This window comes from Corvus brachyrhynchos, unplaced genomic scaffold (assembly GCF_000691975.1).
Source record: "Corvus brachyrhynchos isolate BGI_N302 unplaced genomic scaffold, ASM69197v1 scaffold5, whole genome shotgun sequence".
Classification (NCBI taxonomy): domain Eukaryota; kingdom Metazoa; phylum Chordata; class Aves; order Passeriformes; family Corvidae; genus Corvus; species Corvus brachyrhynchos.
In genome coordinates, this window is record NW_008238321.1 from 7,253,448 (window position 1) to 7,267,579 (window position 14,132).

Below are 14,132 nucleotides of genomic sequence, written 5' to 3' on the forward strand. Positions count from 1 at the left end.
AGCGCCGCGTTTGGGTGTTCCGGAGCGGGCACCGACTTGCTCCTCGTGTGATTCAGGAGCGGGGATGAGGCACTGCCGGGCTGTCACGGCTCAGCGGGATCCACCCAGAACCTTCTCCATATGCACCATCTGCATAATTGGCTCTTGCAAACCTCGGTCACACACGTTGAAAACCAGCCCTTTCTCGTTCCTCTTCCCTGCAGTTTGCTCTGCTTTATTTCATCAGCATTTCCCAGCCTTTACCACCAAACTGATTCCTTGCTTAGATTTTATTTAACCACTTCATTTTGGGTCCATTTGCACAGTGATGGGAGATGGGGCTGAAGCTTCCACATGGTTTTTGTGAAGGCAGGGAACTGTGGGGGCTTATAACCCCGTTTTTCATATTTAAATGCCCTCTAACTTCAGGATTTCCTGCTCTTTATTTTATTGTACAGATTTCAGTGTTTGATTCAAACCTTTGGCTTTTTGTAAGAAGAGAGGTCTTTGGTCGTTCTCTCCCTAAGTCAGTGGGAGTTGTTGGATTGTTGGCAGAAGAGTGGATTTTGGCACTCACTGTTAATATAAAAGGGAGGGGCATTAATCAGCTACTAATAAATTTTTTTACAGGATTATTTCTGATTAATTTCCTTTTTTTCCCCCTAATACTTTGATTTTAAAAAGAAGAGATTCCATCAGTATCATTCCGTTCTCTTTCATCTAAATTCCTTAATTAGGCTGTTGAAAGCCAAAGACAGATGTGTTTGAACGTGGGCCTGCCTGGGCACCACTGGGCTTTGCTGCAGGTGATTCTGTTTTAAAAGTGCTTCACAGAGGTGCAAAAGAACCATTATCCCTGTTTTACAGATGGTGAGACTGAGGCACAGAGCTGGTCAGTGGCAGGTGTAGGAGCAGCTCCCCATGTCTGATGTGAGGTTTGGTCTCTCTGTGGGAGCAGAGCCCCATCCCTGCACTGTGCTGAGCCCTTGCTGGGCTTCCATCAGCTTCATTCTTCCATTTGCTTCTTTTTAGGCTTTTAATGTAAAATATTTTCTCTTTAGTTGCTTCTGCCCCTTATCACCACTGTTTATTTGCAGTAATGAGTGGTTTGTGTTCCTTGGTCCTGAGCCCAGTGTGGAATTCTGGAGCAGCTGGATGAGGAGCCTGGCCCTGGCCGGGCTGGGAGCACAGCAGGCTTTGGTTATTTGGGGGTTGGTGTGTCACAGATGTCACTGTTGTTCCATTTGGAGTGATGTCATGTGCTGGGCAGTGAGGTAATGTCTCCCCAGGAGCATTCCAGTGGCAGATCTCCTTCCAGAGGGTGTCAGTGTTCCCACGTGGGATGGCTGGGAACAGACAAACGGAAAACACCTGTCTGGCTGCACCAAAGCTTTGAATTGTGCTTAGGGTTTGAGAGTCCATGAGCTTCCCCAGCTGAATCCAGGAAGAAGAATTTGGTCTCTGCAGTTCCCCATTTCTCTTGGAAAAATATTTCAGGAGTTTCTGTAAAGCTTCACAGTGGGGTTTTGGGACAGAACTAAGGCATATGAGAGTTTGTGCCGAAGCAGGAAAATTGGTCAGAAAATGTTGGATCTCTAAGGCTCCCAGTGCCTCCCAGTCCAACAGCACAGTGAGAGAGCAGTGGCAGATCTCCCATGGATCCCACAGTGCCAAGGAAGGAGGGACAATCCCTCAATCCCTCCCCATCACTGTAAGGTTCCCATTGTCCTTGGCAGGTGAAGGGGAGGATGAGGGAGATCCAGTGTTTCCTGCTCCTTCCATTGGACTTGCAGGACTCCTGTGGCAGCAGAGAGCTGCCTTGCCAGAGTTGTTTGCTTTTTGCCAAGCTCCCTCACTCAAGGCTGTGGATTGGCTGTATTCAACTTGCTTCCCAGTTCTTTGGGCTGGAAGAACATCACCAGAGCAGTGGCTTGAAGGGAGCATTAGTGGCTTCAGCAGTTCACTGATCAACAGAATTTGGAACTTGGGGCAGTGCCAGCCACGGTGACTCCCCTTCCTGCTTCCTAGAGCTTCCTATTTTTCCTCATAAAGCAGTAAAACATGGAGGCTCCTTTTAGTACTTCTTCAGCTCCCATTGTGATTCCCAAGGCTTTTGTCCAATTAGCTTCCTATTTTCCCCTGGCACAGTGGGAGGGGTTAAGGAGCCAAGCTTGTCGGAATGTTGGTTGTAACCACAGGAACACACTGTGATTCCTCCTGTGCAGGAAACTGGGATCTGCTGTGGGACTGAGCACCCCTTGCCAGCCTGGGAAGGGAATTGTAGAGGCCATGAGCACAGGCAGGGAGGGGTGGTATCAATAATCCCAATTCTCTGTGTGTCTTACCTAAAAGTCTTGGAGCATTTCACCAAGTTCAATGTGGGGTTTTGTTGTTTAGGTTCTATCAGAGGACCTATTTTGGTTTGTCCTATCCACACCTAAAATCCAGAGAGTGCTGCAGGAGGAACAGACCTTTCTGGAAGTTACCACTAAACCATGTATTAATTTTATTATTTTGTGCAGGTAGAAAAGGAGGCCACAAAGGCCGAGCAAGGCAGTACACCAGTCCTGAGGAGATTGATGCCCAGCTCCAAGCAGAAAAGCAAAAGGCAAGGGTATGTGTTTGCTCCTTTGTGTGTTCTGTCCTAACTCCTGTTTTATCCAGCCTGGTTATTCACTGTTCAGGAGCAATGGCAGCTTAGCCAAGTGTTGCAGATCATTCCAGCCATGATCACAGTATGGATCCTGAATATCTCCAGCTGGGGAGACTCCAAGATGTCACGCAGTCTGGTTCCTGAGGCCTGGGAGACCACCCATGGCAGCCTTTGAAAGTTAAGGGACAGGAGCTCATGACACAGTAGCTCTGGAGATCTTTTCTCTCCATATTTCATCATCTCAGTCTCCATGAGTGTCAGCTCATTTGTTCTGCAGCTTGGCTTTGGAGAGCAAGGGCCACATCTTGACATGCTACTGTACGTTGAAATTATTGTATTTTCCCTCATTCTACTGTAGATTTAGGGACCAAACTCCTTTGACTTCTTCCTGGACACATGATTTTCTTGTTTGCCTCTGACTTGCAGGGAGAGATAACAGAGTTTTCTGGTGTGGGGCCTCTTTTGGGTGCGTTTCTGTGCCCCAGCGTTGGACTGTAACAGCTCCCCCAACTTCCACTGTGAGCTGACTGCTGTCATGAAAGCCTTGGCTGCTTTTTGCAGCTCTTGCTCTCTTTATTCCCAAATTACCACAGCTCTGGTGACACTCTAATATTTTTCTGTGACTTTCTAAAGTGCTACCTCAGCCCAAATACACAATTCCAGCTGAGGCCTCAGAGCACTGACCACAGGAGGATAATTACACCCCATGTAGGAAGTCCTGATGAATACCTCTGAGATGACTCTCTCAAGCAGTTCTGAGCCATAGCATTGAGTCCTTTTTAATGTTTTGCCCAGCTGGAATTCGAGATGATTGTTTGGTTTGCTGTTTAGCCACATATTCCAGCTTTGTGTTGGATTTCTTCTTCCAAAGTGTAGCTCCCCTTGGTTAGTTTCTGATTCCACCTTCTTGGTTTCATTCCATATTTCCAAATTCTGAAACCACTTATGAGTCTCATCCTGTTTTCCAAAATAATTCCAACTCCTACCAGTGTGATGTCATTCACAAACTGTGTGTCTGTTCTCTGCTTCCATGTTGTTAATAAAAATACTGATTGGAAATGGAACAGAAAAGCAGGACCCACTTGAAATGCCTGTCTTGTTTCATAGCAAACCAGAGAACTGCTCTTTGAGAAGGATTTATTTTTTGTGGTAATCCATATCACATAGTGATGGTTACACAGATGGTTACAGCTAATACTGGTTTATTAAGGACAGCTTAAAAAAACCCCCCACAATTAACAAAATTACTCCTCTTACTGTTCCTTGCTCATCCACTTTGCTGGTTGCTTGAGGGATGTTGGTAGTGTAAAACAAGCTATTCATACCCATATTGGTTCTTCTGATGATTTAGAAATTAATTCCCAGGCTCCTGACTGGTGGAAGCTCTGCTAAAAAGGCTGTAATTCCTTGGATAATAATGTTCTGGTTGATGGTTGTCAGTTTGCTCCTTCTCTAGTTGTTTTTATTTATTCAGATCCAGGATGGAATCCATCTCTAAGCTGCATCCATGTAGTTTCCAATCTCTGAAATACTGTGCACTGGAAACCCAGGCCAAAATTCTCCTGGAGAGCTTTCATTTGGGGAAAGTAAAGTGCCAGTTGTGTCCTTCACAGGGATTTTCCTGTTGGAGGGAACAGCAGAGTTCTTTGGAGGTGATGCTGTTGCAGAGGAACTCTCATTCTGTGACAGCCAGACTGCCTTGGTGGCCCAAGGGCCACATCAGGAACGCCAGTGCTCAGAGCTGTCACTCGTCCCTCCAAAATCTCATTTAAGAGCTGGATTTGGGATTTTTAGTGACATACATTGCCTCTAATTTCCTCTGATTTTGTAGGAAGAGGAGGAACAAGAAGAAGGAGGCGAAGGAGCAACAGGAGACCCCAAAAAGGAGAAGAAATCTTTAGATTCAGATGAGAGTGATGAAGATGATGAGGATTATCAGGTACTGGCATTCTCAGGGCATTTAATGCCCCTAATTCTTGGATCAGGGGGGAGATGCATGCTCTGGATTCTGAGCAGAGCTACCTAGAGTACATTTTTTACGGAACTATTTTTAGAAGCCAAAAAGCCCTCACTTGAAAGCGTTCTGCCCTCAGAATGAAAACTCGTGCATATTTACAAATGAAATACAAAGGCAAGAAGATTTTTAAAAAGGCTGAAGGTGCCTTGGTTCCTAAATGGTTTTACTGGCTGGTATTAAAATCTTGACTTGAGCTTTTGGGGTGCTTTGCAGTGTGTTTGGAGAGCTCTTGGTGCAACCCAGAGCTGAGTGTGAGAGCTCCTTAACCTCCCTCTTGTTCTTTACCCACAGCAAAAGCGCAAAGGAGTGGAGGGGTTGATAGACATAGAGAACCCCAACCGTGTCATTCAGACAACCAAAAAAGTCACTCAGCTGGACCTGGATGGACCCAAGGAGCTCTCACGACGAGAGAGGTGAGTGTTCCCTGCTGCGTCCCTGGAATTTCAGCCTCGCTGCTGGCAGCAGCTTGGTGCAGGGAGGTGTTTCCCCTGCTCTGTGTCAGTGTTTCAGGGAGGCCCTTAAAGTGTGTTGCTGCCTAAAGCAGGCACTGAACAGCACCAAACTGGGCTCACTGTGCTTCAAAATGGGGCTCCTTAGAAACTTCACAGGAGTTGTCTGTCCTCTGGGAACAGCTGTGGCCATCCTGGAGCCAGGCAGCCTGCTGTGGGGCACTGAGAGAAAGGGATTTAGGCCATTCCTTTCCTAAGGTTTTATGCCAAAAATCAGACCTAACTGAAATCCTGAAATCATACTGCTGTGAAAGGGATTTAGGCCGTTCCTTTCCTGAAGTTTTATGCCAAAAATCAGAACAGAAATCCATTAACCAGAGGTCACCTTGGATCCACTTCAGTCTTGCTGCAGAAGGTACCCTGCTGACAGGTACTGGTTTTCCAGATTTCGTGGTGAAATTTTGTCTGGGCAGATGAATAACCTGAAAACCAAAGTTTAATCTTCTGGTTTCAATTAGCAATGGTGAGGTTTGGAAGGAAAGATGGAAGCTTTTTTATTTGGCATTGATTGCTTCAGCAGAAGGACACCTTTGAGGGTAAGGCTGGGAAAAACATGTCACAGTTGTTGTGGTGTGGGGCTAATTTATTTGACCTCCTTGTGTGTCCATGTCCTTATTTAGCTGAAGCAAGGTAGAAATAATCTCTCTCCTCATCTCTGTTCAAACCCTGAAAACAGACAGAACCTGTGCTGGAAAACTGGTGAAGGACCCCCAGTTTGGGGATTTTTCCTGGTTGGAAAGCCCCACTCTGCCTGTTCCTGTGTGCTTCCTGGATACTCTGGTGATTGTTGTGTTTCTCTTGTACAGAGAGGAAATAGAGAAGCAAAAGGCAAAAGAAAGATACATGAAAATGCACCTAGCTGGGAAAACAGAGCAAGCCAAGGCAGACCTTGCCCGACTAGCCATCATTCGGAAGCAAAGGGAAGAAGCTGCCAGAAAGAAAGAAGAAGAAAGAAAAGGTTAGAGAATAATTAATCATATTCTCCTACCTCTCCATGCCATGGCTGCAGTGCCAAGAGGCACAATGCCACATGCCACACATGCCTCATCTGAGCCTGTGCGGTGTTGCTGAGTGTCATCAACTCCCTTCAGCAGAACCGGGCTCAGCTGTTTCCCTCTCATAAAAGTCTTGCTTTATAAACAAGTACTTGGGCACTGGAGCAGGGGAGGAGAGAAGGGAATTGCTCTTCATATCCATCTTGTCCCCTGCTTCCCAGGCAATTCTGGCTCCAGTTTAGGGGTTTGGCAGGCTCCTTGTGCTGGGTGATTTATCTGCTTTGCATGTGGGGATCTGAACTGCCCAGGGAGTTCACACAGCACTCCTTCCCTTCCTGGCCTTTCCCTGGGAGGTGTGAACCAGAAGTCTGAACACAGCTCCTTGGTGGCTTCCACAGAGAAATTTGGGTATCAGTTCATTTGTGGACACCTGGAGAAAGGCCAGGGATAGAAGGGAACATACTAGAGGAGCTGTGCCTCTTACCTCTGAGAAATTGGTGGGAAGGGTGGGATTTTTTCCATTACCCAACTGGCAGGATTTTGATCCCCGGGGCTGCCAATCCACCCCCAGTCCCTGAGCATGAAATGATGAAACTGTTGTTTTCCTCCCCAGCAAAAGACGAAGCAGCCATGGCAGGTAAAAGACTGCAGTCACTATCCCTTAACAAGTAAGCACAGGCCATGCAAGAGGAGGAAACGCCAGGGAACTGTGCCTGGTCCTGCCAGGAGCTCTGCCGTGTCGCCTTCCATCGATGCCACGCAGAGCGTCCTGCAGCATCGACCTCACCTCCACCTCCAAGAGACACTGACGATGTGTTTGTCCTCATCCTGGCACAGATTTCCATTTGGGGTTAGGGGCAGCTGCTCTCTGCAGTGCAGAGCTGTGCTGGACAGCAATTCCCTGTAACAGTTCGGAAACATGAATGTTTTTGCTGTTTTTAGGATCAAGAACTCGTAGACGGTGGGGGGGGCAGGGTGGGAGGGAGCTGTGTGGGAGGGGAGGTGATTCAAATACTAGATTGCACGAAAATAAGATCGTGGGGTTAGGGGCAGCTGCTCTCTGCAGTGCAGAGCTGTGCTGGACAGCAATTCCCTGTAACAGTTCGGAAACATGAATGTTTTTGCTGTTTTTAGGATCAAGAACTCGTAGACGGTGGGGGGGGCAGGGTGGGAGGGAGCTGTGTGGGAAGGGAGGTGCTTCAAATACTAGATTGCAAGAAAATAGATTGTGGGGTCGTTGTGGGGTGGGGCATGGGGTGGGGAACTGACTTGGTATGAAATCCCAAAGGATAATGTATCTGAGGAATCCAGTTGGCAAAGAGCCCATCAAGTTGTGCTGCAGGGTGTTGCAGTATAAGCTGGGAGCCTGACTTCATGGACTTCTGGAGTGCCGTTCCTTCCCGGATTCATCCCTCCTTTCTTGCAGCCAGTCTCCCCTTTTCCCTCCTCTTCATTTTCTTTTTCTCCTCCTTATTAGGGATAGTGCCAGTTTTTAACCACATCATCCTTTGTTTAAAGGAGAAAAACAACATTTATTGTGTCAGATCCAGATGGAAAAAAAAACAAAAGAAAAAAACAAACTTGATCAAGTTTAAAAACCACCAAGAGAACTTGTATATTTGGCTGATTAAACTGTAAGTTATCAGAACTGCTGTGGCCTCGTGTGTGTGTGAAGGGCACAGCTGGGGGGGGGTCCTGGGGGAGGCACAGCTGCAGCTTGGGGGCTGCTGGTTGTGGTGTGGAGTTTGGTTCAGGGTTCAGGAGCTCCATCAGCACACACAGCCTGGAGGGAAAAGCTTTAAGATTCTGATGGATGTCTTGCACAATCTGTTTACCAGGGTGGAGGAAACAATTACCCTCAGGCCACTGTCTGGCCTAGTCTCTGTGTCAGAAGGGCAGTCACCGAACTGTCACCCCATCTCAGATGTCTCTGGAGGGGACATGCTCCAGCCTGCTGTGCCCCAGGGGTCTGGGAGTCCTGCTGCCAGCCTGTTCAGGGACACCAGTGCTTCCCAGACTCACTCCCCCAAAGGCTGGAGGAGATATGGCCCCAGGGCTTGGAGCCGTGGAAGTCACTGGGAGAGGGGGTTACAGCTGTGGAGATGAAGGATGAAAAAGGGGATTTGTTGTGTGTCACCCTGTCCATGCCTGGCTGCAGGGACTTTGGCACGAGGGTGTGACACAGGACTGTGCCCCAGGGAATGTCACTGTGAGCTGCTGGCTCAAGCCACAGCTCAGACCAAGCCTAGATTTGGGATAGGAAATATCCTCAGGGAGCTGTGGAAGGATGAGCAAGTGCTACCAGGAGAGGTGCCTGTGCTGTCAGCTCTGAGAGGGAAGAACTGATGGGGTGGACAGCCTGACATGGGAGGTTTGGGTGATCCTTGGAGCAGAGGGAGGTGGATGGGGCAGGACAGGGGGAGTTTTTGGGCTGATGCCTGGGATGGAGCAGGGCAGGAGTCACAGGGGGAGAGGTTGGGGCTTGTAAACAGATGGAAATAGGTGGGAAAATCTCAGAGTAACACCTCCCACTAACTGAGGGCTGGAGCAGAACTTAAATGTCACTGTCCCTCTGCCAGCCAGTGCTCCCTTCGCAGGCCGTGGGCGGTATTGGGACTGATCTGCTCCTGTGGTAACTGGCTGGAAAGGGGCAGGATTAGTTCGGCAGCCCAAGGTCTGTGAGCTGGCTCCAGGTTTGGGAATTGCCCACCTGACAGGACTTTACCAGGGAGACTCAGACAATAGGAAACCTGTGCTCCCTGGCTACCTCCATCCTCTCCACTCCCTTTTCCCTAACACCAATCCTGGTTTGACATAATGCTAAAGCAGGGAATGGGGAAGTGACATTCCCCTTATCCCCACGATCCCAATTCACCCTCAGCACTGGTGGCAGAGAGGACGTGACCACCTGTGGTGAGATGTGGCGCAGCGCCGTGATCTTCCCTGATCACAACTGTGTTTGCACTGAACTTGCTCTAAAAAAGTGCAAAAAACAAGTTTTGATTTATCAAGGAAAATCCTTTATTTGCTATTTCTCCAAGCAATGTATGACCAGCATCGGGAAGGATGGTAAAAAAAATAGTAAGAAAAATGGTTTTCTTTGTCTGGAAACAGCCACCAGGGCTGGCTGGCAGCGGGGACAGGCACTGGTGGCAGTGTGGCCCAGTCATGTGGCACAGGGGGGGGAGTGGCAGAGAGCAGCAGGCAGGGGGCAGAGCAGGGGCAGCTGGAAGCGTGGATGCCCTTCCTGGATGGCTCCTTCATTTGATCTTGAGATCCTTCAGCGCTGACTCCAGGCTCTGAAACAAAACAGGAAGGTGTTTATCAGTTTGTTGCGTCCCAAAGAAACCGGAGGTGGTTGGGAAGCTGAAAGGTGGGGAACTGGGAGGGAAGATGGTTCAATGCTGGGTACTCCCAGCCCAGGGCCTCCTTGAGGATTCCTTACCTTGACATCCCAGATGCTCATGCCACCGTCCATCCCCGTGGTGCAGAACTGGGAGCACTTGTCCTTCCCACCCGTCAGCACTGAGATCTGGCTGTGGGTGCAAAGAGGGAGTGGGAATCAGTCCCAGGTCGCTGCTGAGCCCTCAGAGCCCTTGGAGCTGCCTGGCAGCCATGGGTGGGAGTGGGGCTGGACCCCTTCATCTTTCCCACCCATGTGCAGGAAGGCACTGGGGATACCCAGGGATGCTTGGGAGTACCCAGGGAAGCTCAGGGACACCCAGGGCTGTCGCAGCTCCTGGTGCTGGCACCTCAGTCTCTCCCTCCCACTTGCAGGGATGCTCAGGGACATTCTGGGGATATGCAAGGATGCTCCAGGGCTGTCCAAGCTCCTGGGCTGGACAGCAGCACACCCAGGGGATGCTCAGGGATCATCAGCCCCAAGCAGCCCCAGAGATGACCCCAAGCCTGTCCCTCCCCGCCCTTGTCCCCAGCCCACACCTGATGCTGTTCTTGTGCAGGGTGTCCAGGGTGGCATTGGCCGTGTCCGAGCTCGCTTTCTTGTCCAGGTTCTGGAAGCGCTCGCGGGCGGTGAGGCCGCGCTGGGAGCTCTGCTTGGGGACGTCCAGCTTCCCCCCAAAGGTCAGGGTGCCCTGGCTCTCCTCATAGGTGAACAGCATCGGGCAGCAGTCATGGCCCTGGGGAACAACCCCAACCTGCTCAGCTCCCTCTGGCCAGCTTCAGCCACAGCACCCACCCCGTGCCCCCGCCCGGACTCACCGCGGCCACCAGGCTGTTCTCAGTGATGAAGGTGACAGCGAGCAGGGGGAGGGTCTCGGTGCACAGGGAGGCAACACTGTGAGGTGTGAGCAACGAGCTGAGCTTCAGCCTCGGTGCTGAGACTGGCACAGCTCATCACATGGGTGGGAGCCACCACCTCCTCCACCCATGGTGATCTGGGGATTGCTCCAGGGGTTCCCCAGCTCCTGGGGCTGAGCCCTCTATGTCCCACACCCACGTACAGGGATGCTCAGGGAGTATCCAGGGATGGTCAGAGATACCCAGGGCTGCTCCAGGGCTATGCCAGCTCCTGGGGCTGGACCCCTCTACTTCCCCCACCCAGTTAAAGAGATGCTCAGGGAATACTCAGGGATGCTCAGAGATACCCAGGGATGCTCCAGGGATGCTCTAGGGCTATCCCAGCTCCTGAAGCTGAACCCTTCCATCTCCCCCACCCACATGCAGGAACACTCTGGGATGGCTCTCAGCCCAACCCAACCCGAACACCTCCATCCCCGTGTCAGTTTGGGGGTCAACCCCTGCTGCCACCCCCAGCACAGCCTCCCCCAGTCCCCCCAAGCCCCCTCCTGTCTCCAGCCCTCCGTGCTTACGCCATCTTCTTGCCGGCGTCGGCCAGGCACAGGGTGCTGTCATGGCTCACCCAGGCCACGCGGGAGCCGCTGGCCGAGAAGCAGATGCTGTGCACCCACCCACAGCTGCTGCTCGACTCGAACATCAGCTCCCCAAAGGGCATCTTGGAGCCCCAGGGTGTGGGGCTGGGCCTCTCCTCCACCTCCTTGATGTAGGCTGAGAAGATCCTGGGAGGGGAAGAGCCTTGGCTTGTCATGTGTCCCCGGATGCAGGACTTGCACCACCTTCATCCCTGCCCCTTACCTCAGTTGTGTGACTCAGTTTCCTGGCAGAGCCCGTGGAGTGTCCCCCTGCCTCCCCTGTGTGCTGTATCCCTGGGATGGTCCCCAGACCTCCCTGCATCTCCCCTGTGCTCCATTCCCTGCTCCAAACAGCACCCGAGGTGAAGCTGGGCCCCCAACCCATCCTTGAGGGTCCCCCTGCCTCAGGCCCCCCGGTCATTCACCCCCTGCTCCTCACCTGCACTTGAAGTCGCAGGAGCCAGCGGCCAGGAGGACGTTGTTGGGGTGCCAGTCGAGGCTGAGCACTGTCGAGCGGATGGGCTTCTTGATGTGCTTGCAAACCCACCTGTGTGGAGAGGGTTTGGCAGCAGAGGGGCAGCATCACCACCCTCAGAGCCCCCTGCGATTTTGGGGGGCTGGCTGAGGTTGGTCAAGGTTCCAAATGCCCCAGGAGCTGCCCTGGGTCACTATCCTGCAGTAGGAGCTTGGGCATGGGGAGTCAATCCCTCCATTTTCCCATCTGTCTCCACTTCCAGCTCCTCCAGTCTCTTATCTCCCAATCCATCTCCCATCCATGCATGCATGCATCCATCCATCCATGCCCCCTCCTGTTCCCCCAGGACAGACCCACTGAGGCCGTGCCAGAGCCTCACCAGTCATTCTCCTGCTCAAAGTAGCAGATGGAGATGAGGCGGGAGCCGCTGCCCACGGCGAACTTGTTCTCCTTGGGGGACCACTTGACGCAGCGGGCGGCGCGGTTGATGCGCAGGATGACCAGGGTGGGCTTCCAGACGTTGCCCTTCAGGGTCCACACGTAGGCGTTGCGGTCAGTGCCACATGTCACCAGCCGGTTGCTCTCAGGGGCCCAGTCAATGCCTGGAAGGCAGAGTGGGGTGATGGTGGCCCAGGGAGCCACGGGAAAGGGAATGGGAATGGGAATGGGGGCATGGCACTCAGGGCTGGGGGATGTCTGAAGGTGTGGTTGTTCTGGGTGGTCTCTGCTCCACAGCTCCTCTTTGCCCCACACCATCCCTTCCCATCCCTCCCACCTCAAAGCATTCCATGTCAACCCATCCCACCCCATCTCTCTCATCCATCCATCTCAATCCACCCCACCCATTCCCATGCCTCCTACACTGTTCCATCCCATCCCAACCCATCTCTCCCATATATCCATCATCCATCCATTCCTCTCATTCCACCCTACACCATCCCTTCCCTTCCCATTCATCCCACATTACCCCAATACATCTCACCCCATTTCTCCCATCCATCCATCCATCCATCCATCCATCCATCCATCCATCCATCCATCCATCCATCTCCCTTCCCATCCCTCCCTTCCTCCCTCCCTCCACCTCATCCCTCTCCATCTCACCCCTGGCTGCCTTCAGCTGGACACAACCTGCTCCATTCTCCTCCACCCCTGCACAACTCCCATCCAGAGGGTGCCAGTGCCACGAGCGGGGCTGGGAGCAGCTCTGGGACAGGGCCACCCACCCTCTGTGTCCCTGTCCCCTCTGCCAGCTGGGACTCACCTGTCACCTGCCCGTTGTGCTCCTTCAGCTCATGGACTTTGCTCCACTTGGCCCCATCCTTGCGGTAGATGTGAACCTCGTGGTTGTTGGGGCACAGGGCGATCTCTGGGAGTGACAGTGGCCGGGTCAAAGCCCTCCCCTGGGTCACAGGCTCCGCAGGGCCAACCAGCACCCACCCACCCCTTCCTGGGCTCCAGGTCCTCCTCACTGAGCCCCAGCTGCCTGGCGGGGTCCCACCAAGCCCCCCAGCCCTGGTCCTGCACTGTCCTGATGCTGCAAATTGTCCCTGTGGCAAGGGAGCACCCCACAGCCCAGTGTCTTCCCTTCCCTACAGTGCGGTCCCATGGAGCTGGTGGGATGGGACAGGACAGGATGGGATAGGATGGAATAGGACGGCTGCGGGTGCACAGCTCCCAAATCCTTTCCCCCCCGCCTGCCCGGCGCTCCGGCCGCAGCAGAGAAAGCCCTTTTTGTTCTCCCACATCCCCCGGGCCGTGGTCGGGAAATGCCATCGGCCGTGAATCACCCGGCTCTGCTCCGTGTCCGTCCCTCCCCTGCCGGTGCCTCGGGGCCGGACGCTGTGCTGGCACCCCTGTGCCAGGCTCTGTCCCGGCAGTTGGACCAGGGGACACGGGGGATATGTGCTGTCCCAGCCCCCAAATTTGCCCGTGGCAGGATCTGCTTCCCCAAACCCAGCCCCAAGCCAGCACTGCCCTGTCCCGAGAGCACCACCCACCACAGGGATGTTTAGCCAGGATAGTGCCTCGGGATGTCCTTGGGAATTTCGGGGTGCCCCAGCCGTACTTACGGGTGCGGTCCTTGTTCCAGGCATGGCAGCTGATGGGCTCCAGCAGGAAGCTGTGGTAGGCCATGGCTCACGGGCTGGGGACAGGGAGAGACCCCCAGGCTGTCATGACATCCTGCTGCAGCCACAGGGACAAGATCCCAGCTCCCAGCCTCACAGAGTGATCCTCCCCATCAGCCCTGTGTTGCAGCCCTCTGCATCCCTCCTCTGCCGGGGAGAGGGTTTCCCTGAGGATTTCCAAGCTCAGAAACTGCCCATTTCCAGGAACTTCTAAACCCTGCTGTCATCCTGCTCTAGCTGGCTGGAGCTTGCTGGGCAGGAGCTGGCTGGGAACACCAGGATCCTAGTGCCAGCAGCCCCATGTGCATCCCTGGGGTCCCACCACGGGAAGCACCTCCTCTCTCCACCCCAGCAGGGCCAGATCCACTTGCCCCTTCCCCGTCCCTCATTTAGGAAGAGCCAAAGCCCCATGGAGGCACCTCCATCCCTGCAGTGCTCAGCCCTCAGGACTAATCCCTTCTCCTGGCTGAGCTCCCACCATTC

The 14,132-nt window shown here is 52.9% G+C and overlaps 2 protein-coding genes across 2 annotated transcripts; one reads left to right on the forward strand and one right to left on the reverse strand.

The window, feature by feature from the left end:
* Nucleotides 1-2,268: 2,268 nt before the first annotated feature.
* Nucleotides 2,269-6,121, forward strand: PDAP1 (PDGFA associated protein 1). The gene is made up of 5 exons (XM_017734285.1): nucleotides 2,269-2,278; nucleotides 2,502-2,593; nucleotides 4,464-4,571; nucleotides 4,941-5,062; nucleotides 5,965-6,121. Exons 1-5 carry the CDS (start codon nucleotides 2,269-2,271, stop codon nucleotides 6,119-6,121), a joined length of 489 nt encoding a protein of 162 aa, XP_017589774.1.
* A 3,029-nt stretch (nucleotides 6,122-9,150) lies between these two features.
* ARPC1B (actin related protein 2/3 complex subunit 1B) lies at nucleotides 9,151-13,703 on the reverse strand. The gene is made up of 9 exons (XM_008633452.2): nucleotides 13,593-13,703; nucleotides 12,785-12,889; nucleotides 11,900-12,122; nucleotides 11,485-11,592; nucleotides 10,986-11,192; nucleotides 10,375-10,450; nucleotides 10,096-10,292; nucleotides 9,599-9,689; nucleotides 9,151-9,452 (listed from the first exon to the last, which is right to left on the reverse strand). Exons 1-9 carry the CDS (start codon nucleotides 13,654-13,656, stop codon nucleotides 9,414-9,416), a joined length of 1,110 nt encoding a protein of 369 aa, XP_008631674.1. The 5' UTR covers nucleotides 13,657-13,703; the 3' UTR covers nucleotides 9,151-9,413.
* Between the last annotated feature and the right edge of the window lie 429 nt (nucleotides 13,704-14,132).